Source organism: Suncus etruscus, chromosome 1, assembly GCF_024139225.1.
Source record: "Suncus etruscus isolate mSunEtr1 chromosome 1, mSunEtr1.pri.cur, whole genome shotgun sequence".
Classification (NCBI taxonomy): Eukaryota; Metazoa; Chordata; class Mammalia; order Eulipotyphla; family Soricidae; genus Suncus; species Suncus etruscus.
This window is the reverse complement of record NC_064848.1, coordinates 190298964-190324891: the sequence shown is the minus strand read 5'-3', so window position 1 is coordinate 190324891 and position 25928 is coordinate 190298964. Positions and strand designations below refer to the sequence as shown.

The following is a 25928-nucleotide window of genomic DNA, read 5'->3' as shown; positions in this document are numbered from 1 at the left end:
AAAACCAAAAAAAAAAAAAAAAAAAAAAAGAACTCTTACAGCGGGGCTAGAGCACAACAATAGCGCATTTGCCTTGCATGCAGCCAACCTGGGTTTGGTCCCCCAAGTCTGGCAGGAGTGATTTCTGAACACAGAGCCAAGTGTAACTTCTGTGCACTGCTGGGTGTGGCCCAAAACCTAAAAAAAGAAAAGAAAAAGAACACATACAGTAGCTGGAATGATAGTACAGTAGTAGTGCGTTTGCCTTGCACACAGCCAACCCTGGATGGACCTAGGTTCGATCCAGCATCCCAAATGGTCCCCCAAGCCTGTCAAGAGTGATTTCTGAGTGCAAAGCCAGGAGTAACCCCTTAGCACTGCCAGGTGTGGCCGAAAAAAAACTCATACAGCCAGAGTGTTAGTTCTATGGATAGGGTGCTTTCCTTGTATGAGTTCAATAAAGGTGGGGTTTTTTTTGGGGGGGGTCACACCTGAAGGCACTCAGGGGTTACCCCTGGCTCTGTGCTAAGAAATCGCTACTGACAGGTATGGGGGACCATATGGGAAGCCAGGATTTGAACCACTGTCCTGAATTGGCTATTTGCAAGGCAGATGCCCTACCTCTGTGCTATCTCTCTGGCCCCATCATCAATCAAGGTTTTATCTCCTGTACTAGAGCTTCATCAGGAATATTTGTTCCCTGACCATCTCTGGGTCTGATCCCGAAGAAAAGAAAAAGTTACAAGCAGGGGCCAGAGGAGTAATATAGTACAGTGGGTAGGGCATTTTGCCTTGCATGTAGCTGATTTAAAAGAATTCATACAGGGCCAGAGAGATAGCACATCAGTAAGGCTGTGTTTGCCTTGCATGCAGCCGATCCAGGACAGACCGTAGTTCAAATATCAGTATCCCATATGGTTCCCCCGTACCTGCCAGGAACAATTTCTGAGCACGTGGCCAGGAAAAACTCCTGAGCACCACAAGGTGTGACCCAAAAACAAAACAAAACAAACAAAAAAAAAGAATTCATACAACCAGATCCCTGGAAAATCTTAGTTAGAATTCAGTCTGGGATGTGTGAACTAACACAAATCTCTGCTTGTGTTTTGTCCCCAGGAATTGGACAGATATGTGATGCACCTGTGGTGATACGGGAATGGGTATTGGACAGTGTAACCCTCTGCCAATGCCAGGAATTGGAAAACTACCTGGTACCTCAGATCTCAAAGGAGAGTTGCTGCTAATTTGAGACAGCCATTTGATCAGGACTTGTCTCCAGAGGACTCTAAAAACTAGCTTAAAAAAATGGGGCCAGAAACAGATAGTGCAACAAGTAGGGTACTTGCCTTACATGTGGCCTTCCCTGGTTCAATCTCCAGCACCCCAGATAGCCTCCCCCAAGCACCACCTGGAATGATCCTTGTGAGCAGCTAGTGTGATAGCACAGAAGGTAGGGCATTTGCCTTGCATGCTGCCAACCTGGGTTTGATCCCCTACATTCCATATGGTCCCCTGAATACCGCCAGGAATAATTCCTGAGTGCAGAATCAAGAGTAACCCCTGAGGGCCATTGGGTGTGGCCCCCAAACAAAAGCAAATAAGTAAAATGAAAATGGGGCCCAGGGGCTGGAGAGGTAGTATCGGGATTAAACTGCACCTAGCTGGCCCTGGTTCAGTTCCCAGCACCACATGTGTTTCCCTGAGCACCGCCAGCAGTGATTCTTATGCATAGAGCCCTGAACATTACCAGATGTGGTTTTGCATGCACATTGTGTTCTGTCTCTAGTGCTACATGGTCCTCTTGAGCACCACCAGGTGTGGCCCTCAAAAGGAGGAAAGAGCCTACTTGTAGATCATGGATGCTCCTTTCCTTCAGTCCTTCCATAGTCTCAGTTACTGAATATTTTATATAAATCAGCCTGAAAAAGAACTGGTTATGCTTTAAAGATTTTTTGTTTCAAGTATTTTTTTTAAAATCTCCATGAGCACAAAATTGTGGTAATTTTTTACCTGAAAGGATTTTAAAGCCGTTTAAATCCACCAACTGAGTGAGATGCTGATTCATTATTTATCAATCCTATTTCTTGTGCTGGCCGCTGGTGGCTGAGCTGGAGACACAGAGTGATTGGCCTTAGGAGAATAGCTGCTTCCTGAGTTTGTTTTTCACAAACCTGTGTTCATAGAGGCCAAGGGTTAGACCCTTCGGTGGAAGGCAAGCACTTGGGGAATCTGACATGATTTAAAATCAGAACAGTTCTTGGGCAGCTCAGATTTGGAGTAGAATATTGGAGAAGGAATTCAGAGGTTGCTATTAAATATAAATAAGAAACATAATGTTAATTAGAGAGAAGGAAGTTATGCTGGCCTTGATCTCTAAAAGTCTGGGCTATCATTGCTGGGTTTCAGAAGAAGTTCTTGGGACTGGGCCCGGAGAGATAGCACAGCGGCATTTGCCTTGCAAGCAGGCGATCCAGGACCAAAGGTGGTTGGTTCGAATCCCCGTGTCCCATATGGTCCCCCGTGCCTGCCAGGAGCTATTTCTGAGCAGACAGCCAGGAGTAACCCCTGAGCATCGCTGGGTGTGGCCCAAAAACCAAAAAAAAAAAGAAGAAGTTCTTGGGACTAAAGAGACAGCACAAGGGTTAAATCTCTTGTCTTGGATGTAGCCAGCTGAGTATTGCTGATAGTAACTCCTAGATATTGCTGACTGTGTCCCAAGTACGTGTACGCACACGCACACGCGCACACACACACACACACACACACACACACACAATTTCTTAGCTCTAAAGTGCTTTGAATAAAGCAGAATCTTTAAGAATTTCTATCCAAAGACAATCTTCTAATGCCCCAGTAGTAACAAATAAAATGTGTATTGCAGCTCTGATATGTAACCCATTCCTCTTGAAATATAAGATCTCTGATATAAATATTTCATGTCTGTAAAATGACGGATCCCACCAGGAAAGGAGCTGTTGCTTTCCTTGAGGTAATTTTTTCTCTTTTTCTCCCTATTGCTGATCTGTACAGCTTCATAAATAATTTTGTTTGCTGAAGGAAAAAGAAAATGTTTGCATAGACTCATTATCTTGGCCTGTTTATAGCTGTTAGAAGGACCAAGTAGTCTTCCTTAGCCTCCTGGTGTGGGGACAGACTTAATTGTACAAAGTATGTTTTGTAAATGTTGTGACTGTTCACTTGCAAATAAACTTGAAATAAACACTTTGATCAAGTATGACTTTTTGAAGCTTATGCTTGCAGACTTTCTTAGAGCTTCTCCCTTCTCCGCTGTGTTTAGTGTAAAATTAGCATTTAGCCTAGGGAGGGGTAACAATGTCTCATCTGTAAGCTAGGGCTTCTAGGGTTATTGAGGAAACTTCAGTACCTGTTGTAGTATTGCCATTAACAAATAGTCACAAATCTTAAGACTTAAAACAACATACATGTAAGTAAAGGCTCTTAGGAAATGACTTACAATGCACATGTTTTTTGTATTGGAGCCTCAGGAATAATCCCACAGCACTGCCCCTAGTGTAGCCCCCACATATCACAAATTAATTTCCCCCTATTTCCACCTTCAAAGCCAACAATAGCTGTTTGAGAGGCTGGAGCGGTGGCGCAAGCGGTAAGGCATCTGCCTTGCCTGCGCTAGCCTAGGACAGACAGCAATTGATCCTCGGCATCCCATATAGTCCCCCAAGCCGGGAGCAATTTCTGAGCACATAGCCAGGATTCACTCCTGAGCACCGCCAGTTTTGACCCAAAAACAACAAAAAAACTATAGATTGTCCAGGGATTTCCTGATCTTAAGGTCAGAAACCTTAATTATGGCGCAGTCCCCTTCAGAGCATTAGATTTGTGTTTAAATAACCAATGGACGGGGCCGGGCGGTGGCGCTGGAGGTAAGGTGCCTGCCTTGCCTGCACTAGCCTAGGACGGACCTCGGTTCGATCCCCCGGCATCCCATATGGTCCCCCAAGAAGCCAGGAGCAACCCCTGAGCGTCACAGGGTGTGGCCCAAAAACCAAAAAAAAAAAAAAAAAAAAAAAAATAACCAATGAACATGTCTTTAGAATTCTGATCATCATGCCTAATCCAGTTTGCATCATAATTTCTTGGACTTTAGTCAGTGATTAGAATACCCTTTGAGGCAGCTAATGATCCTCAAACTTTTCAGTATGCCTTCTTTGTAAAAGAATAAGGAGTATAGAAAATGGTTGCCTTCGTTACATTTAGTCTTCACAGTCTAATGAAATATTTGTCATCTCATTTGAAATAAAATGAACTAAGGCCTGGAGTAATAGTACACTTTTCTTGCCTGTGGCTAGCCCAGATTTGATCTACAGCACCCACTAAGATTTTGCTCAGTGGACCAGAGCAATAGCACAGCAGTAAGGCATTTGCCTTGCACAGAGCCAACACAGGATGGACCTTGGATCAAATCCTGGCATCCCATATGGTCATCCAGGCCTGCCAGGACCGACTTCTGCTGCAAAGCCAGAAGTAACCCCTGAGCACTGCCAGTGTGACCCAAAACAAGATTTTGCTTGTTTATGGGTTTGGGTCCACACCCAACAATACTCAGAGTTACTCCTGGTTCTGCACTCAGTAATTCCACCCATCAGTGTTCAGGGACCACACGGGTTGCCAGGGATCAAACCGGGTTGTTTGCATAAAAAGGTAAATGCCTTACCTGCCATCTCTTCAGCTGCATAGTACAAGTTTTTAAGGTGCTTGCCTTACATGTGACTGACCCCAGATTGACCCTCAGCACCAGATATGGTCCTCTGAGTATCACCAGGAGTAGCCCCTGAGCACAACTAGGGCCCAAACAATTTTGCCCCTAGGGGTAGGTGTGGATATATTCAGGGTCCCCAGAGCTCAATGTTCATTAGCACAATAACTCGTGGCACTGAATGGTACTCCAAGCAAGGATTTTTTTTTTCTGACTGTCAGATAATATAAAGGTTCAAGCACTTGTCTTGCACTTTGGCAATTCTGGTTTGATCCCTGTCACCACTTATGATCTCCCTGAGCAAAACACGAGATTACGTTCAGAGTTTGCAGTTAACACTGAAGATCTGAACTCAGGTCCTTTGCATCCCATTATGCCAGTGCTTCTCAAATAGTGGGGTGTGAGGCTCCGTAAAGGGAGACGCATTTGACCTTAGTAAACACTGTCATAAGCTAACCTGTGTTTGTCTCTGGAGCTGAGAGTTGCTGTGTCCTGCTTCAAACCCCCGCTTCGAAAAACTTTGCAATGCAAAACGTACTCATTGTAGCCATTAATCCAGACATCACCTCTGATTAAAAAATCAGCTCAAATATTTTATATATTTTTGTTTTGCAGGTTAAAGTTTTTTTTAATAAAGATACTATTAAAAAAAATCCTAAAAGGGGCTAGAGAGATAGCATTGAGGTAAGGCGTTTGCCTCTCATGCAGAAGGGTGGTTCAAACCCCGGGATCCCATATGGTCCCATTAGCCTGCCAGGAGCGATTTCTGAGCATAGAGCCAGGAGTAACTCCTGAGCACTGCCAGGTGTGACCTAAAAACCAAAATAATAATAATAAAGATACTATTTACAGTCGCTGGGGGCACGAAAAATGTTTTCTTCCTCCTGGGGAAGGACATGACAAAATAATTGAGAAGCACTGCATTATGCCATAATAAAACAGATTAGGCACTTGCATGTGGCCAACCCTGGTTCCTGGTTTGTTTCCCTATATACCTTATGGTTTCAGACCTGATATCAAGGTCTTTGGTCCATTTGGGTTTTTTTTGTTTGTTTTGTTTTTTGGGCCACACCCATTTGATGCTCAGGATTACTCCTGGCTAAGTGCTCAGAAATTGCCCCTGGCTTGGGGGGACCATATGGGACGCCTGGATCAAACCGCTGGGGATCAAACCGTGGTCCTTCCTTGGCTAGCACTTGCAAGGCAGACAACTTTTTTTTTAATTATCTTTATTTAAACACCGTGATTACAAATATAATTGTAGTTGTATGATTACAGTCATGTAAACACCCCACTTCACCAGTACAGGATTCCCACCACCAATTTCCCAGATCTACCTACTCCCCACCTCACCCACACCTGTACTCGAGACAGGCTTTCTTTTTCCCTCATTCATTCACATTGTTATAGTTTTCAGTGTAGTTATTTCTCTAACTGCACTTATCATTCTATGTGGTGAGCTTCATGTCATTAGCTGCACCTACATGAGAGGATGGGGGGAAGTAAGGGTTGCAACTGAGGCAGTAAAATATTAGAAATGAGCTTTGTAGGGCAGTATCAAGGTCCCAATACAAGATGGATATTATGGATATATAGAATATATGCACACAATACTATCAATATGAAAACAAAGAGAAAAAATTTTCACTGACTGTCCCAGTATAAACCAGTGCTAGAACAGCCTGCCCTCCTCCCAGAGCACATTCCCATTAGTGTAGGGAGAGATAGGGGGAAAGCCTGTTGACCCCTATAGAGTCCACCTAGATGGGTGCCCAGGGAAAGACTGAAGTTCAGGGGAGAAAAACCCTATACCTGGCAAGAGCTGGTCTCCAGAATCAAGGACGAAATCAGAAGCCAGATGTCTGCCCGCCCTCCTCCCCATGCACCTCCCCCCTGGAGTACGGTGGGAGGGGGGAACCTGAGGACCACTAAGAGTCCACCTGAACCCACTTCTGGCCATCTGAGCTGGCACCCAGGGAAGGCCTGGAGTCAGGGGAAAAAGACAAGGACGGCTGGGGGCCTGCCAAGCCTCCCAGCACTCATCAGGCTAGGGAGAAAGGCTCTGATATGGGGCCTCCCCAAACCCCATACCTGGCAAGAGCTGGTCTCCAGAATCAAAGAGGAAACCGGAAGCCAGATGTCTGGCAAGGCAGACACCTTACCTCTAGCGCCACCTCGTCGGCCCCTCTTTGATCCATTTGGATTTGATCTTGATCGTTGTGCATGGTGTTAGATGGGGGACTGAGTTCGCTTTTTTTGCAAGTGGCTAACCAGTTGTGCCAATACCACTTGTTAAAGGAACTTTCTTTGCTCCATTTTGGATTTCTTGCCCCTTTATCAAAGATTAGTTGATTGTATGTCAGTCAATTCCCAGCATCCCATATGGTCCCCCAAGTCCCCCCAGGAGTAAACCCTGAGCATGTCGGGATGTGGGCCCTCCAGGGGAAAAAAAAAGGTAACAATTGAATCCTCAAGGGCATTTTGAAAGGCATGGGCTGAGGGAACTCACACTAGTTTCCTTTTGAAGGTCAGAGGGGAAGACTAGAAACTTTGTAGTTTGAAATGGCAACTCTACTTGGGGAAAGCAGAGAAACTTGCGAGTTTGGATCATGATTTTTTTGTTGTTGCCACCTTCAACTTCCCAATTTGTGATTAGATGGATCTGGGGACGGGTCAGCAATTATATAACTGGAAGGACACTTGCCTTGCACTCTGCCACCAGGGTTCAATCCTCAGCATCACTAGGTCTGATTCCTGAGTACACACTAAGAGTAAATCCTGAGCATCATAGGGTATGATGCAAAAGCAAAAAAATAAACTGAAAGGGGCCAGAGTACTAGCACAGCTGTAGGGAATTTGCCTTACAGGGACCGACCTGGGACCAGCCGGGGTTCAATTCCCTGAGCCTGCCAGGAGTGATTTCTGAGTGCAGAGCCAGGAGTAACCTTTGAACATCGCCAGGTATGGCCAAAACCCCTCAAAAAAATATACTAAAAGAGGGCCCGGAGAGATAACACAGCGGCGTTTGCCTTGCAAGCAGCCGATCCAGGACCAAAGGTGGTTGGTTCGAATTCCGGTGTCCCATATGGTCCCCCGTGCCTGCCAGGAGCTATTTCTGAGCAGACAGCTAGGAGTAACCCCTGAGCACCGCCGGGTGTGGCCCAAAAACAAAACAAAACAAATATATATATATATATATATATATATATATATATATATATATATATATATATATATATATATACACACTAAAAGAATGCATGGAATAAGGTGGTATTAGGAACAAGCAGCCCCCACACAGTTGGAAATTCAAGTAATTTATGCATTCAAAGGCTTGACATCCAAGGACTCAACATCCCATATTAACATAGTTCAATCTCGGGGCCCGGAGAGATGGCACAGCGGCGTTTGCCTTGCAAGCAGCCAATCCAGGACCAAACGTGGTTGGTTCGAATCCCGGTGTCCCATATGGGCCCCCGTGCCTGCCAGGAGCTATTTCTGAGCAGACAGCCAGGGGTAACCCCTGAGCACCACCGGGTGTGATCCAAAAACAAAAAACATATATATAGTTCAAACTCATTCAAAAGTTAACTGTACTTGGGGCCAGAGAGATATCATGGAGGTAGGGTGTTTGCCTTTCATGCAGAATTATGGTGCTTTGAACCCTGGCATCCCATATGGTTCCTCCGAGCCTGCCAGGAGTGATTTCTGAGCATAGAGCCAGGAATAACCCCTGAGCACTGCCAAAAATAAAAACAAAAGTTAACTGTACTTACCATTTGGTTATCAAATCCTACTTCAGGGCCAAAGAAAGCTCAGTGGGCTGGAAAATATGCTTTGCACATAGGAGGCCCAGGTTTGATCCGTAGTGTGACTGGGTGTGTCCCCTGGGAAATAGTCCTAATTCAGGCTCATTGTCTCTATGACTTGCCCAGTTCCTATCCCAGCTGCCAGGGAGTTGATGAGCAACAGTATTCGCAATAAAGGTAGGCAAGAAACAAGAAGTGCTATTGGCCCAATCTTCGACTGCACAGTCTCATTTCCAGTGACAAATGACTTACTAGACCCACAGAGTGAGTCAGACCTCAGTCTTGCCGCCCCCATTCCTGCTGGGTTAATAGAAAAAAGCAACATTAATTTAGTATAGGTTACCTTCCCAGGACTCATGGGTGAGAACCAGGACAGAAATACATGAAGTTTTCTCTAATGCCTCCCAACAAATATTCACCCCATTTGTTCTTCAATGTGGCATAACCTTTCCCAAGAGTCAACTTCTGACCCTGGTTTATAATGCTTGGCTGAGTTTTAAAATCTTATCTGATGACGGGAGTAAATCTACTTGTGTCTTTGACCTCTGGCTCTAAAATGTGCTCTCATTTTTCTCCCATCCCACAATCCTTAGCCTTCTCTGAGCACAGTGGCATTTCGGGAAGTAATTGCCCCACTGGTTTTATCTCATTTCAAGAAATGTATTTCTACAAAGGAGCTGCAAAGGAAGAAGGGAAGTTTTATACAAGCACAGGAAGGGGACTTAGGATAGATTATCTTTCTCCTTAAAAAATGCAGCCAGAATCATCAACAAAGTAGCAGCTCGAAAAACATGCAGGAGGGAAAGAAAGGAATCAGTGTCTGGGGTTGGGTAGAGCAGGAGCCAAGCTGCCCAGAATGTATCCTGTACCGGCTGTGAGGAGCAGATAAGGGAAGGCCCAAAGGCAGAAGGGCACGGTGAGGGCATACAGCAGATCTACCCACAAACCCCCATTGGGTTTGCTCACCAGGGAACTTGGGAATTTGCTCATCAAAGGCTATAAAATGGCTGAGCCAGAGGCCTCTTTAACATACTTCAGTGATGCTTAGCTCTCTCAAACAGCCTGTAAATCTGCCCCTAACAAGGAGAAAATTAAAGAAATGAATCTGGGCAAATACAAAATTAAGAAGAACTGAAGGCAGCCCACTCCTGTGGAGAACAATCTAGGAGATGCAGAGAGCTGATCCTGACATGAGTCTGAATAATCAGGAAATCTAAGTAATGGTTTGAGACTGGAAGGGATGGAGAACTGGAAGAACACACACACACACACACACACACACACACACACACACACACACACACACACACACACACACACACACACTCACTCTATCAGGACCTAGTTGTAGGGACCCAGATTAAAAAGCAGCTTATCCTGCAGTTTTGTGTAAGAATTCTCACCTTCTGGGGCAGAAGTGATAGCACAGCAGTAGGGCGTTTGTCTTGCACATGGCTAACCCAGGGGACCTGGGTTCAATCCCCGGGGTTCCATATAGTCCCCCAAGTCAGGAGCTATTTAAGTGCATAGCCAGGAGTAACGCCTGAGCGTCACCAAGTGTGGCCCAAAAAACAAACCAAAAAAAAAAAAAATAGAATTCTCACCCACCTAATCTTTTCATGGTTTTGGAGAAGATAAGGGGACTTAATTACTCGGGCAGGCAGTAAGTCTCCATCCAGACTTACTGGATCCAAAACAGGTTGAGTCTCATTTTGAAGTCAGCTCTAGTCTGAACTACTGTTGTGTCAGGTACTGCTAACTGCTATACAATGTTACCTACTGAGGCCAGAAGGCAGCTCCAAGAACTTAGCACAAACTGTGCATGCGGAAATTCCATGTTCATTCCCAGAACCCACCACAGATTCTGCAGGACACAGAATTGGTAACTGCACTGCCAGTATGACCCAGTATTTTATTTTGTCTCCAAAATGAAAATCTGTGGTTTGGTTAATGTTTTATTGTTTTGGGTGGGGAGTTCCCAAGCAGTGCTCAGGGGGCACGAGGTCACTTCTGGCAATGCTCACCCGATGACAGTTCCATGCTAGAGCCCTGCTGCTCAAGCCCTGCTGTGTTGGGGAGCAATGCTTGACCTCTAGGTCCACACTTGGGGCAGTTATACACTTGGAAGGCAGTAGATATAGAAACAGTATTAGGGATTGAACCCAGATCTGTGCAAGCACCTAACCCCAGTACAATTCCTGATTAGTGGTTCTTATCTACAAGGTTGCAGCAACTGGCTTTAGGGACTCAAAAATATCATTTTAAAATATTACAAAGCTGGCGCCGGAGAGATAGCATGGAGGTAGGGTGTTTGCCTTGCATGCAAAAGGATTGTGGTTCGAATCCCGGTATCCCATATGGTCCCCGTACCTGCCAGGGGCGATTTCTGAGCATAGAGCCAGGAGTAATCCCTGAGCAAAGCTGGGTGTGACCCATAAACCAAAAAAAAATATATATTACAAAGCTGGGGCCAGAGCAATAGTATCATGGGTAAGGTGCTTGCCTTACATGCAGCCAACCCAAATTTGATCCTTGGTATCCCATATGGTCCCCCGAGCCTCCAGGAATGATTTCTGAGTGCAGAGCCAGGGGTAACCTCTGAGTCTGAGCACCGTTGGGTATGGCCCCCAAACCAAAAATAAATAAATAAATAAATACAAAGCTAGGGCGGCAGCAATAGTACAGTGGATAAGGCAATTGCCTTGCACATTGTCAACCCAAATTCTATCTGTGGTATTTCATATGGTCCCTTGAGTCCACCAGAGTTGATCCCTGATTGCAGACTAAGCCCTGAGCAGTCTCAGGTGTGGCCCCCAAACCAAAACAAACAAAAAATTACAAAGCAAAGGTTGAAGATTAAATTACATCAGTAGGCCCGGAGAGATAGCACAGCGGCATTTGCCTTGCAAGCAGCCGATCCAAGACCAAAGGTGGTTGGTTCAAATCCCGGTGTCCCATATGGTCCCCCGTGCCTGCCAGGAGCTATTTCTGAGCAGACAGCCAGGAGTAACCCCTGAGCACCGCCGGGTGTGGCCCAAAAATAAAACAAAAACAAACAAACAAAAATTTGGGGCCGGGCGGTGGCGCTAGAGGTAAGGTGCCTGCCTTGCCTGGCTATCCTTGGACGGACCGCGGTTCGATCCCCCGGCGTCCCATATGGTCCCCCAAGCCAGGAGCGACTTCTGAGCGCATAGCCAGGAGTAACCCCTGAGTGTCACCGAGTGTGGCCCAAAAACCAAAAAAATAAAAAATAAAAAAAAAATTACATCAGTAACCTAGGAGCAGAGGGACAGACTACTTAAAAAGAAACAGCTAGAGGTTTAAGGTTTTATTAATATTTAAATTGCAGTGAAACCACATCTTCAACCTTTGACTTCAGCATAAGATATGTAAATGTGGCTTTCTAAAGAAAGGTAATTTCATACAGCCCTCAAGGTAACAAGAACAAATGCGACAAATGATTTTGTAATTTATCTTTATTGACTGATGGAGAGCAAGGTATAGACAAGCCATGTCCAATGAGATCTATCAGTGCTCTCTGAGGGGAGCAAAGAAACTGGCCTGGAGGAAGAAAGGCAAGCAACCCAGATACTAGGGAGAGAAGAGACTGAGAGGACATATCAGAGGCAGATGGAAAGGGAAAACAACTAAATTAAAAAGGAAAAAAAGGTCCAGAGTGATAGATAGTACAACTGGTAGGGTGCTTGCCTTGCACATCTGCCGACCTTGGTTCAATCCCTGGCATCCCATATGGTCCCCCAAGCCCCTCCAGAAGTGATTTCTGAGTGCAGAGCCAAGAACCTCTAAGCATCGCCAGGAGTAAGTCAAAAACAAAAATCAGGGGCCAGAGAGATAGCACAGCAGTAGGGTAAGCAGCTGACCCAGGACTGACTGTGGATCTATTTCAGGCATCTCAAATGGTCCCTTGAGCCTGCCAGGGGCAATTTCTGAGCACAGAGCCAGAAACAAAATCATGGGGCCAGAGAGATAGCACAGCAGTAGGGCATTTGCCTTGCACTCAACTGATCCAGGACGGATGATAGTTCGAATCCTGGCATCCTATATTGTCCCCATGCCTGCCAGGAGTGATTTCTGCTCACAGAGTCAGGAGTAACCCCTGAGTGCCGCTGGGTGTGACAAAAAAAAAAAAATCATATATGCTTGGGAACAGGGATGAAGGGAGGACAACACACTGCTGGTGGAAAGGCCCTCATTTATTGTCATCGTGTACCTTAAATATCACTGTGTAAGATTTGCCATTGTGGGGGCGGTGGCGCTAGAGGTAAGGTGTCTGCCTTGCCAGCGCTAGCCTAGGACGGACTGTGGTTCGATCCCTCGGCGTCCCAAGCCGGGACGTGACTTCTGAGTGCATAGCCAGGAGTAACCCCTGAGCGTCACTGGGTATGGCCCCAAAACCAAAAAAAAAAAATTGCCGTTGTATACCTTAAATATCACTGTGTAAGATTTGCCGTTATATATTCTAATAAATGTCTGTCATAAAAAAAAAAAGAAAGAAAGAAAAAAATCAAACTCTAAGGATGAAGGAAAAGGAAAATTCAGCCTAGTTTCTTTGATCTAGTTGAAGTTCTGAGTAACATTAATAATGATTCTTCATGACTCTCGTTGGCCGCATTCCTACCAAGTACTAGGCATTCTTCCCAACATAGACAGATGAGAAAAAGGACTCTTGGAGAGGCCAACCAACTTGCCCAAGGCCATACAACAAAAGGAGGTGGCAAAGCCTTGATTCAAACAAAGATTTGTGTGAAACTAAGTTGTGCTCGGAACCAATCCTAGAAAGCAGCAAATAACAAAAAGGAAAATGATTAAGGGGAGACTTAGTGCCCAGTTCTGTTGTGTATATTCGTGCCAGGACTGTGGAAGGAAGGGCCAAAAGATCCATTTCTGGCCTTCAAATTGCTAACTATTACGGGGGGGAAGAGCAAGAAAGGCGCCAAAGATCTCTTGTTTGAGAGCTATTGGGTGGCACTGCCTGCAGTGGGAACTTCTGAATAAAGCATCTAGAATTGGCTCTTGGAGACAAATCATTTTGGGCAGGCAAAAAGGATGCCAGAAGATTCTAGAAGATACACATAAGAATCCATGGGGCCAGAGAGATAGCATGGAGGTAGGTCGTTTGTCTTTCATGAAGAAGGACAGTGGTTCGAATCCTTGCATCCCATTTGGTCCCCCGAGCCTGCCAGGAGCAATTTCTGAGCCTAGAGCCAGGAGTAACCCCTGAACACCACCAGGTGAGACCCAAAAACAGAAAAACAAACAAACAAACAAAAATAAATAAAAAAGAATCCTGAGAGGCCGGATAGCACATCGGCGTTTGCCTTGCAAGCAGCCTACCCAGGACCTAAGGTGGTTAGTTCAAATCCTGAGGGTCCCATATGGTCCCCCGTGCCTACCAGGAGCTATTTCTGAGCAGATAGCCAGAAGTAACCCCTGAGCACCGCTGGGTGTGGCCCAAAAACCAAAAAAAGAAAGAAAGAAAGAAAGAAAGAAAGAAAGAAAGAAGGAAGGAAGGAAGGAAGGAAGGAAGGAAGGAAGGAAGGAAGGAAGGAAGGAAGGAAGGAAGGAAGGAAGGAAGGAAGGAAGGAAGGAAGGAAGGAAGGAAGGAAGGAAGGAAGGAAGAAAGAAAGAAAGAAAGAAAGAAAGAAAGAAAGAAAGAAAGAAAGAAAGAAAGAAAGAAAGAAAGAAAGAAAGAAAGAAAGAAAGAAAGAAAGAAAAAGAATCCTGAGTTACCAGAAAAAGTCTTATAATCTTCCCAACCAATTAGAATTTATTTCTCTTGGGCCAGAGAGATAGCATAGAGGTAGGGTGTTTGCCTTGTATGCAGAAGGACAGTGGTTCAAATCCCAGCACCCCATATGGTCCCCCTATCCTGCCAGGAGCGATTCTGAACATAGAGCCAGGAGTAACTTCCTGAGTGATGCCGGGTGTGACCCAAAAATTAAAAAAAAAAAATTTTCCCCCTTTTTCGGCCGGAGTGATAGCACAGCGGTAGGGCATTTGCCTTGCACGTGGCTGACCCAGGACCAAGCCAGGTTCGATCCCCAGCATTCCATATGATCCACTAAGCCTGCCAGGAGCAATTTCTGAGCATATAGCCAAGAGTAACCCCTGAGCGCTGCCGGGTATGTCCCCCCACCAAAAAAAAAGAATTTTCTTTTTTTTATTCCAGCCCAGAATTACTCTTTTAATGTCTGAGTTTATTTAATTGTTGTTTCTTTGTGTGTTTGTTTATTCTGGTTTTTTACTATATCCAGTGGTGCTCAAGGGTTTATTCCTTTTTTTTGGGGGGGGGTTTGTTTTTTTTTTTGGGCCACACCCGTTTGATGCTCAGGGGTTACTCCTGGCTAAGCGCTCAGAAATTGCCCCTGGCTTGGGGGGACCATATGGGACGCTGGGGGATTGAACTTCGGTCCTTCCTTGGCTAGCGCTTGCAAGGCAGACACCTTACCTCTAGTGCCACCTCTCCCGCCCCAGGTAAGATTTAGGGGATTTAATGGGATGCCAGGAATTGAACCTGGGTTCACCTGTGCAAGGCAAGTACTCGCCTATCCACTTTACTATGACTCTGGCCCTGATATAGTATCATTTTATCTTTTTTTTTTTTTTTTGGTTTTTGGGCCACACCCAGCAGTGCTCAGGGGTTACTCCTGGCTGGCTGCTCAGAAATAGTTCCTGGCAGGCACAGGGGACCATATGGGACACTGGGATTCGAACCAACCACCTTTGGTCCAGGATTGACTGCTTGCAAGGCAAACGCCACTGTGCTATCTCTCCGGGCCCCATTTTATCTTTTTTTAAATCTAGCTCTATATCTGGCAGCTAGCTTCCTAGAAGCCCAATGAATATTTGATGAATGAAATAAATGGGTTCACTGGATAATTCCAACTGCTGGTTTCACCTTCAAGAACTTTGGTCCTTGGAAAACCGGGCCATATCCCGTCTCTCAGAGTGCTACTAATTCCTCTCACTTCTTCCCACTCATTCTTTCTCAGACATGATTTATTCCTAAAATGCTTTCAAAGATCTGAATGATCAGAATTCACTCTACCTTTTCTAACCTACAGCTTTCCTCCTTCTTTCTCTTGCCTATCATGAAACCTAGCTTGGTGATTAATCAACCAGACAGAAGAACATCAGTTTCCCCCTCTCCATGTTTCTTCCAGCAAAGCTCTTCCAGGCTAGATACTTAAAACAGATAAAGTACTGGGCCGCCATCACCGGAGAAATAATTATGATGTTCCTGATAATCTCCTTGCAAGTTCAAAGCACCAGCATAACCATTATTTCTCTCTCTCTTCACTTGTACCCTGGGAGGTGGCTAGGGTAAAGATCTTATCCCCACTTTAGAGACGATAAAACTAGGGGCCTTGTCAAAGTCACACAGCGAATTGACAGCATCTCTGAGATGAGAGCTGGAATCCCTATTCATTAAGTCGCCATTATAATGTCTGTCTGGGCTGTGTTTTATCTGAGGGAGAAAGGAGTGTGTGAACTCCAATAGAGTCGAGAGTAAGGGCTGGGGATGAGATAAAAAAGCTTGTGAAGGGCCCAGAGAGATAGCACAGCGGTGTTTGCCTTGCAAGCAGCCAATCCAGGACCTAAGGTGGTTGGTTCAAATCCGGGTGTCCCATATGGTCCCCCGTGCCTGCCAGGAGCTATTTCTGAGCAGACAGCCAGGAGTAACCCCTGAGCACCGCTGGGTGTGGCCCAAAAACCAAAAAAAAAAAAAAAAGCTGTGAAGGGGCCAGAGTGATAGTACAAAGGGTAGGGACACTTGTCTTGCAAGTGGCTGACCTAGGTTGATCCCCAGCACCCCATTTGGTACCCCTGGCCATATCAGGAGAACCCCCTAAACATTGTCGGATGTCTTTACCCCCACCCTTATCCCCTATCCCCCACCCCCGCACAAAGAGGAAGAAGCTTGTGATCCTGTAAAGATTTTTCCTACAGGAGCCAGAGTGATAGCACAGCGGTAGGGCATTTGCCTTGCATGCAGAAGGATGGTGGTTCGAATCCCAGCATCCCATATGGTCTCCAGAAGAGTTCTTGTTCAACTTTTACCACATACCTAGATTAAGGAAAAAGAAAAGGAAAAAAGTGAAATTGAATGTTTCTTTTTTTTGTTTTTTTTTTGTTTTGTTTTGTTTGTTTTTGGGCCACACCCAGCGGTGCTCAGGGGTTACTCCTGGCTGTCTGCTCAGAAATAGTTCCTGGCAGGCACGGGGGACCATATGGGACACCGGGATTCGAACCAACCACTTTAGGTTCTGGATCGGCTGCTTGCAAGGCAAACACTGCTGTGCTATCTCTCCGGGCCCAAAATTGAATGTAATGGAATTAGAGGTGTCTGCAAATGTTTGCCATTTTCTCTTGAAAATTACATGAAGCCAAAAATACAGGAGCGGTGGCGCAAGCAATAGGGCGTTTGCCTTGCATGCAGGTAACCTAGGATGGACCACGGTTCGATCCCCCAGCATCCCATAGGATTTCCCAAGTCAGGAGTAAAACCCTAAGCGTCACCAGGTCTGCTCCCCCCCCCAAAAAAATACAAATGGCGACAACATGGGTTTTCCTAGTTCTTAGGCTGGAGGATTGGTTGTTTTTTTTTTTTTTTGGGGGGTACACCTGGCTCTGCACTCAGAAATTACTCCTGGCTCCAGGGGACCATATGGGATGCCAGGGATCGAACTGGCGTCTGTCCTGGGTCAGCATGTAAGGCAAATGCCTTACCACTGTGCTACCACTCTGGCCCCTAGGCTGGAGGATTGTGGAACAACATGATACTAAATAGAATAGTTTTCCTTGATGAGGCCTGTCTCTCGGGGCTGGTAATGTGACTTGGGGAATCATGTCTGCATATCCACAGCTGCAGAATGAAGTCTACTGTGGGGGATTATCACCAAGCCCCAAGAGGCTCTGAAAGCAACAGAAACCAAAATACATTCTGGTACTGCAACATCTGGTCTTTACACAATGCCAGAGAAATTAGAAAAGAATGGGGCCGGAGAAATAGCACAGTTGTATATGGTGACCTGAGACAGACCCAGGTTCAATTCCCAGCATCCCATATGGTCCCCCGAGCCTGCCAGGAGCAATTTCTGAGCGTAGAGCCAGGAGGAACCCCTGAGTGCCTCCAGTGTGGCCCAAAAACAAAAAAAAAAATTAGGAGGGAATGAAAATTCAGAAGTAATTCCTGAGGGCTAGTGTGGCCCAAAACCAAAATAAAAATTTCCTATAGACGAGCCTACAGGACAGTAAAGCAGGCAAGGCTCTTTTGTATGCAGCTGATCAGGGTTTTAGCCCCATCACCATATAGGTTCCCCTGAGCACCACCTGGATTGATCCCTGAACACAGAGCCAGGACTAAGTCCTAAATAACATCTGACATGGCCCCTCAACACACACACACACACACACACACACACACACACACACACAGCCCTCTAGAAACTTAGAGAATAGCTCAAAGGGCTGGAGTACATATGTGAAGCCAAAGTTTTGTTGTTTTTTTTGTTTGTTTGTTTTATTTTTTGGGCCACACCCGGTGATGCTCAGGGGTTACTCCTGGCTATGCGCTCAGAAATCGCTCATGGCTTGAGAGACCATATGAGACGCCAGGGATCAAATCATGGTCCATCCTGGGTCAATCACGTACAAGGCAAATGCCCTACTGCTGTGCCATCACAGAGCGTTTTATTCCCCTTTTTTTTGGAGGGTGCCACACTTGACAGTGCTCAGGTCTAACACCTGGCTTGTACACAGGGATCACTTGTGCAAGTGCTGGGAGAATATATATAGGTGTTCTCTCATGGTCATAGTCATAGTCTCAGACCTTTATAGTCAGCCATGTGCAAGGAAAATATCCTACCCCCTTTTACTATTACTTCAGCCCCACATGGTCCCTTGATCAGACAGGGGTGTGGACTGGTTGTTTCCAATACTGCTGGGCCCAAAATTTAAGAGTCTGGCACATTCAACAGGGCAAAGTATCATAGTAAGTGGCCCGCTGGGTTCTCCACAGAAATTCTGTTTGTTTGGTTGTTGTTGTTGTTGTTGTTTTGGTTTTTGGATCACACCTGACAGCGCTCAGGGGTTTCTCCTGGCTCTAGGCTCAGAAATCACTCCTGGCAGGCTCGGGGGACCATATGGGATGCCGGGATTCCAACCACCGTCCTTTTGCATGCAAAGCAAACGACTTACTCCATGCTGTCTCTCCAGCCCTCCACAGAAATTCTGAAAGCCATTTCTGGAAGATTGCCCAAAAGATTGGGCAGTGTTGGCAAAAACTACAGATCTTGCCCTTCTTCTCCCAGAGTCTAAACCTTCTCTGGCCTCCCCCAAGTGTGTGAGAGTTCTTTCCTCAAGCTAGTTCTGTGCTTTTCTCCATCTTGGCCTCAGGTCAGTGCTCTTCATCCTCTGAGGCTTCCAGAAGTAGCTTTCCGGGCTCCTGAAGGCAGAGGTGCATCCACCTGAGGCCAGGAGGTGACCTGGCTCATCTTAAATCGAGTCCTGGTGGGATAAGTGAATTTTACCTCCTTTAAAAATAGATGTGAAAGAAAGAAAGAAAGGAAGGAAGGAAGGAAGGAAGGAAGGAAGGAAGGAAGGAAGGAAGGAAGGAAGGAAGGAAGGAAGGAAGGAAGGAAGGAAGGAAGGAAGGAAGGAAGGAAGGAAGGAAGGAAGGAAGGAAGGAAGGAAGGAAGGAAGGAAGGAAGGAAGGAAGGAAGGAAGGAAGAAAGAAAGAAAGAAAGAAAGAAAGAAAGAAAGAAAGAAAGAAAGAAAGAAAGAAAGAAAGAAAGAAAGAAAGAAAGAAAGAAAGAAAGAAAGAAAGAAAGAAAGAAAACAGATGTCTGGGGCTGGAGCGGTGGCACAAGCGGTAGGGCATTGCATTGCACACGATGACCCAGGACGGACCGTGGTTCGATCCCCGGGCATCCCATATGGTCCCCCAAGCCAGGAGAGATTTCTGAGTGCATAGCCAGGAGTAACCCCTGAGCGCCTTACCCGGTGTGCCCCTCACACACACAAAAAAAGAAAACAAATGCCTAAGAGCCGAGAGCTGGGGGCAGAGGAAGAAGCTGAGCTAGGACAGAGGATGGAGACGCCACACCAGAGTGGCACTGGGTGACAATGGGAGGCGGTGCTGGCCTTGCCCCCTCCTCCTGCTAGACCAGATGGGAACTGGGGCTGAGGAGAAAGGCCCAACTGGGGCAGCGCCCTTCAGGGCTGAAGAGAGGCGGTCAGTGAAAGCCTGGCGCAGCGACTGCCGCTCATTTGCATCATAAGTGATTGGTTTTCCCTGCTCGTCCCTCATTAGGACACAATGGACAGTTGTTTGCTGGCGCAGCAGATCTATTTACTGGGGGAGTGAGGAGACCTAGCAAGAGTGATGGATGGGCTGGGAGCTGGGAGCTGCAGCCCACCTTCCCTCCCCTCAACTGCCCCAACTCTGGTTTGTACCGACCGGTATTAACCAAAACCATCCCCTCGTTTTTCTCTTGTGAAAGTGGAGATGCTTGAGAGGAGGTGAGACGTGTGGCTTGTCATCGAATTGGGCCATCTGAAATCCAGTACTTTCTGTCCTCTCTCCTCACTCACTTCTCAGCTTCAGTCCACTTGTCTATAGCCTAATTTAAATTTCTTTCTTTTTTTTTTTGGTTTGGTTTTTGGGCCACAACTGTTCATGTTCAAGGCTTAGTCCTGGCTCTGTGCTCAGGGGTCATTCCTGGCAGGGCTCAGGGGACATACTAAGGATCAAATCAGGGCTCAGCATGTGCAAGGCAAGCACCCTCCAACCTATTTGTTGTATTTATCTATCCCCCCCCCCAAATCCAACTTTTTATTTTATTTTATGTTATTTTGGTTTTTGGGCCACACCCAGCAGCGCTCAGGAGTTACTCCTGGCTCTGAATTCAGAAATCGCTCCTGGCAGGCTCACGGGACCATAAGGACTACTGGGGATCAAACCCGGGTGAGAGTCCCAGGTGAGCAGTATGCAAAGCAAACACCCTACCGCTGTGCTATCACTTCAGCCCCAAGCCCAACTTCTTTTTTTGTTTTGTTTTGTTTTGTTTTGTTTTGGGGCCACACCAGTTTGACGCTCAGGGGTTACTCCTGGCTATGCGCTCAGAAATCGCCCCTGGCTTGGGGGACCATATGGGACACCAGGGGATTGAACCGCGGTCCGTCCTATGCTAGTGCTTGCAAGGCAGACACCTTACCTCTAGCGCCACCTTCCCGGCCCCAAAGCCCAACTTCTTAAAGTGGGGCTTGCAAATCCTAAAAAGGATGGGGAAGCAAGAGATATGAATTACTTGGCAACAGTAAAAAAAAAAATTATGAACATGCAATCAATTGCAGAGTGAATGGAGGTATATCTGGCAGTGAATATTCATGACATGTTTCTTTGGAGGAAAGGGGTCCCAAGTAGTAGAAGTTTGCAAAGCCCCATTTCCAAGTCCCGTGTCTGTTCCTCTGTTCTCCACGCCTCGGCTTTTATCAATTCTCTCTCCGGTCTCTCTCTCTTCCTGCCCCTCTCTATAGCTCTCCCTCCTGGTTTCCAGGCAGCCAAGATAATTACTAAACTTCTAATTATCCTCTGTCCTAACAAGGGGGAGGGGGCGTCTGGCACGAGGAACCACCACCATTTCAAACCATCTTGGTGTGTCTGCGAATAGGTGCAGAGAGAACAAACATGTGTTGGGACCTATTTATAAGCCAGACATTAAGACAGACGCGTGACACACTTGATCTCATGTCATCCTTTCAATCTGGTGGGGTAGGTATTCTTAAGAGACAATTGGAGCTGAGCAGGAGGCTCTGAGAGGTTGGCTCAATTGCATAAGAGCACCCGGCTGGCAAATGGTAACTGGCTGCAACCCTCCATTCTCCTTGCCTCCCACTGGCACCAGGGCCAAGGCAGGGCAAGGAGCCCAAGGGTTCCAGGCCTATGAGAGGCTGCTTCCTCATTCCTCCTACCCCCTCCACCAGGTAGTACCTCCCCCTCCCCCGCCACCCTTTCTACCCTCTGGCCCCCATTTTCCTTCTGCATGGTGGTGAAATCTCTCCAATACGTGCTTTTGTCTCTGGGCAGCTGGAAGGCAGGGATGTCGAGAGAGAGGCCTGACAGCTCCAGCCCCTGGAGGTCTCCCTCCTGCTGATGTCCCCCACCCCTGTTGTCTGGCCACCCCTTCCTTTTGTGGGTCAAGCTTGCCAGCATCTGCGTCTGTCTCATTGTGCACTGGGGAAGGGGAGAGCCAGAGCTAGGGCGAGTGGGGTGTCTGTGTGCACGAACATAAGGCCTCTGGGTTCATTCTGACACTGAATGAAAAACTCACCAATTATTCGTCCAACCTCATTAATATGCAGACAGACATCTGTTATTTAGGAGTCAACAGCAGAGGCATTTTTCTTGGGGGGAAGGGCACATATGTCCGTGTCCTCCCCTCTCTCTACTACAGGGAGAAAAGGAGGGGGTGGTTGTAGGGAATGACCCCAGTGGCATGGACCAGAAGTCTCTGCCCTTCTCTCTGCCTTGAGGAGAGTAAAAACTTGACGAGAGAGAGAGAGAGAGAGAGAGAGAGAGAGAGAGAGAGAGAGAGAGAGAGAGAGAGATCAGGGTTCTAGCTAGAAAGGGGGTAAGGTCTGAGAGGAGCTGTAATTTTTTTTAGAAGAAAGCTCTTCGAGGGCTAGAACGTGAGCACAGTAGGTAGAGAGCTTACCCTGTATATAACAGATCTGGGTTTGATCCCTCACATTCTATTGGTCTCTTGGATCCCACAAGGAGTGATTTTTTTTTTTGGTTTTAGGGTCATACCCCGCAGTGCTCAGGGATTACTCCTGGCAGGCTCGGGGGACCATATGGGATGCCGGGAATCAAACCACTATCTCCTGGGTTGGCTGCCTGCAAGGCAAACCCCCTACCTCTGTGCTATCTCTCCAGCCCCAATCAGGAGTGATTCTTGTGTGTGTGTGTGTGTGTGTGTGTGTGTGTGTGTGTGTGTGTGTGTGTGTGTTTGGGTCACAACCGGCAGTGCTCAGGGGTTATTCCTGGCTCCACACTCAGAAATTGCTCCTGGCAGGCACGGGGGACCATATGGGACCCCGGGATTTGAACCGATGACCTCCTGCATGAAAGGCAAACGCCTTACCTCCATGCTATCCCTCCGGCCCCAGAAGTGATTCTTGAGTGCAGGAATCACAGGGTATAGCTCCCCCCCCCCAAAAAAAAAGGGTCACAAAGACCTTTGTTGGCAGGGAAAGAAAGGAGGGGTATGAGAAGAGCTGACCCCCTTTTTGAGGGAAGAGAATGGAAGAAATAGACAAAGCCAGCAGGAAGCTCAGGGCCATGACCCTTGCCCCCACCTCCACCAGCCTGCAGAACCAGTCAACAGGTGTGAGTCTGTTTTGATGTGGGGGTGGTGTGATGTCTCTATTGCAACATGGAGCTTCTCACCCAGATAAAAACACGGGAGGGGAGTGAGGAAAAATGGAAACCAAAGTGTCTGTCTCCCTCAGTGTCTGTGAAAGTCACTAAAGCTGTTTAGCTCTTCTGGTCCTGGTCCGTGGGGGACAGGACCCAGGGATTCACCCAAACAATCTCTTTCATATTATTAACTTGGAGGGGGGCAGAAACTACAAAATTGGGAGAGGGTAGCAAGCAATGCCTGAACCCAGTCTTCAGATATACAAGGTCTGTGCTCTGCTGCTGAGCTGCCTCTAGGGGGGTGGGGGTGGCGCCTCCCTTTCTGTCTTTTGCTCTTCCTGCAGTCTCTGAGTCCCAGTACTAGAGGCCCCTCTGGAAAAAACAACAACAACAACAACAACAACAAACTTTCCTGGGGCTGGGGAGATAGTACAGTGCGTAGAGAGCTTGCCTTGTGCTGCCTGGGTTCAATCCCCTGGCACCCCATATGGATCTCCAAGCTTGCCAGCTCTCTCTGAGCCAAGGGTAAGCTTTGGCTTACCCCTTGGGTGTGAACCAAAACAAACAAAAAAAGATAGAAAAAGCCTTTCCCTCAGGCCCCCTCAGAAGCACGTTCTAAACTGGGAGCCAGAACAATAGCACAGAGGGTAAGGCTTTTGCTTTATACTCATCCAACTCAAGTTAGTTCCCAGGATCCCACATGGTCCCCCAAGGTGAATGCAGAGCTAGGAGTAGCCCCTGAGCACTGTTTGTTGGCTCTGGCTGAGTACCAATAAAGTTTGATTCAAAGGACCAACAGCTTTTCTCCTTTCTCTTGACTCATAACAAGTGGGGGACAGAGACAGACCTGCTCAGCCTCCTCCCCGGAATGGGTGTGGAAGCAGGTTCAGACAGTTACAGGAGGTCCCTAAAGTCTCCCCAGGAAGGAAGGTGCAGGGCTGAGCCCCCAGGCTCAAGAACTGTGCCCACTGTCTGGATCCCCAGGGGATAAACCCCCTTGGCTTCAACAGGGCACTTTAGGGATTCCCTATCCCCAACCCTCAACCCATCTCCCTCCAGGGCGGGCTGATTTGTAGAGGTTGAGAAACACGGCAGAGTCACGGTGTGATTAGTTGTTTATTTCATTAAATGATTAACGAGGCTTCATTGTTTCCCAAATGGGTGTCTAATTTGTGGGGAAACAGCTGCAGAGGAGGAAGCAAGTCTGACTTCTGCATGTGGGGTACGGTGCTCCCCACCTCCAGCCTGCTGAACTGAGGCGCCCACACCAGTCCCTCCTCCTGGAGATCACGGGGCTCCTTGCCCCAGAGGTACAGTCCCCGCCCCAGAAATAAACCATCTGGCACTTCATAGCTTGGAGTGGACCAAAATGTGTTCCCAAAGATTCTGGAAATGTATTAAACTTTGGGGGCTCCTCCAGCTGATTTATCTTCCTAATTATGTTTGCTTTAGGCGGATACTGAAATGCTCCCGCATTCCCTGAGCTTGCAGGAGAGAGAAGCAGGGAGAGGAAGGGTCGGTTCTGCACTTTGGTAGCTAGAGGCAAGAATGTAAGCACCACCGAGGTGCAGAGTAGAGACAGAACCCCCAAGTCAAAGGTATGGCTGGATCCCTGCAAGGCTTGGCTGGGCTGTCAGTCAGTCCTCTGGGACTTGCCTCAGAGTTGCCTTGCTGGGCCCCAAAAATCCAGCACCTTCAATCAGGGTCTTTGTAAGGGACCTGGGAGTCAGTCCTTGCTGGTGGAAAGAGCACCCATGAGGCTGATGCAAAATTCTTTCATAGATCGGCTGCAGAGGTGCCTGAGGGACTAGGAGTGGGGTGGAGATGGGGGTCCTCTCCTCTCAGATTGGGTCTTGATTCAGGGACAAGCCAAATGATGCATCTCAAAGCCAAATAAAATCTCATCCTCATAAACCACCTCTCTGAAAACCGAATTTGGTCACTTCTAGCTCCACCTGAATTCCCTGGTGGTCCCTCGCATTCTCAGAATGAAATTCTGCTTCCTCTGAGGGCCCTGCTAGGACCTGCAGCAGCTTCCTGCTCCTCTGTGCCTCCTAGCAAGCAGCCTCTGCTGCAACTGTGTCCCTCTGGGGTTGGGTGCACCTGTAGTCACCCTATTCATAGGGCCTTTCCTCTACTTGTCCTGCCTCACAAATGCCTCTTGGTCCTCAAGAGCCCAGAAAATAGGCTCCTTGGGCCTGGAGAGATAGCACAGAGGTAGAGCATTTGCCTTGCAAGCAGTCGATTCAGGACAGTTGATGTGGTTCAAATCCCAGCATCCTATATGGTCCCTCGAGCCAGGGGCGATTTCTGAGCGCAGAGCCAGGAGTAACCCCTGAGCGCCACTGGGTGTGACCCCAAAAATCAAAAAAACTGGCTCCTGAGGACTCCTTGGTTCAAGGTACTAACACACCTGGGGTGGCCTCCAGAGCACAGAGACTTCCAAAATCCCAAGGTTGGGTGGCTCACAGCTGGTACTCAGTATGTATTTGCTAAGTGAATAAGAGGGGAGGGCTGTAAATTAATGGAAGGGTGAGCTCTGGGGTAGGAGAATCCAGCAAATGGGAGGTGAAGCCAGTTCTCCCTCCCTGGGTGGCTGCAAGGACGGGCTGATGCGGGGGACGGGCAGGTCAGGGATGGTTCCTGGGGGAGAATGTCACCGAAAAGAGGCCAGTGGGCTGCGAGCCAGGAAGGGAATACAGGACACCATGAAAGCAGACTTGGGGAAAACAGAGCAGCACTGTCTCCCCACAACAAGTGCTGGGGCCTGTCTCACCACCAGCTTGCCTGTTCTGTGGTGAGGGGAGGTGATGGGACCCTGAACACACAGCTGATGTTCCCTCTGGAATCCTCCAGCAGCTCCCAGGGAAAGAGCTGAGAGGGAAAAGGCCCTGCTTCTGTCTGAGAGCCCAGAACCTGGCAAGGGCTCAGCTCCTCTGCGTGGTGTAATGGAGGCTGGAAG

The 25928-nt window shown here is 47.4% G+C and overlaps 1 protein-coding gene across 1 annotated transcript in view; it reads left to right on the top strand.

The window, feature by feature from the left end:
- BRCA1 (BRCA1 DNA repair associated) overlaps nt 1–1223 on the top strand; it is an 81829-nt gene extending 80606 nt beyond the window's left edge. Inside the window, exon 18 of the mRNA XM_049768089.1 lies at nt 1096–1223. Within this exon, the coding sequence (XP_049624046.1) occupies nt 1096–1223 (128 nt within the window). The remainder of the gene's footprint in view (nt 1–1095) is intronic.
- The last annotated feature ends 24705 nt before the right edge of the window (nt 1224–25928 follow it).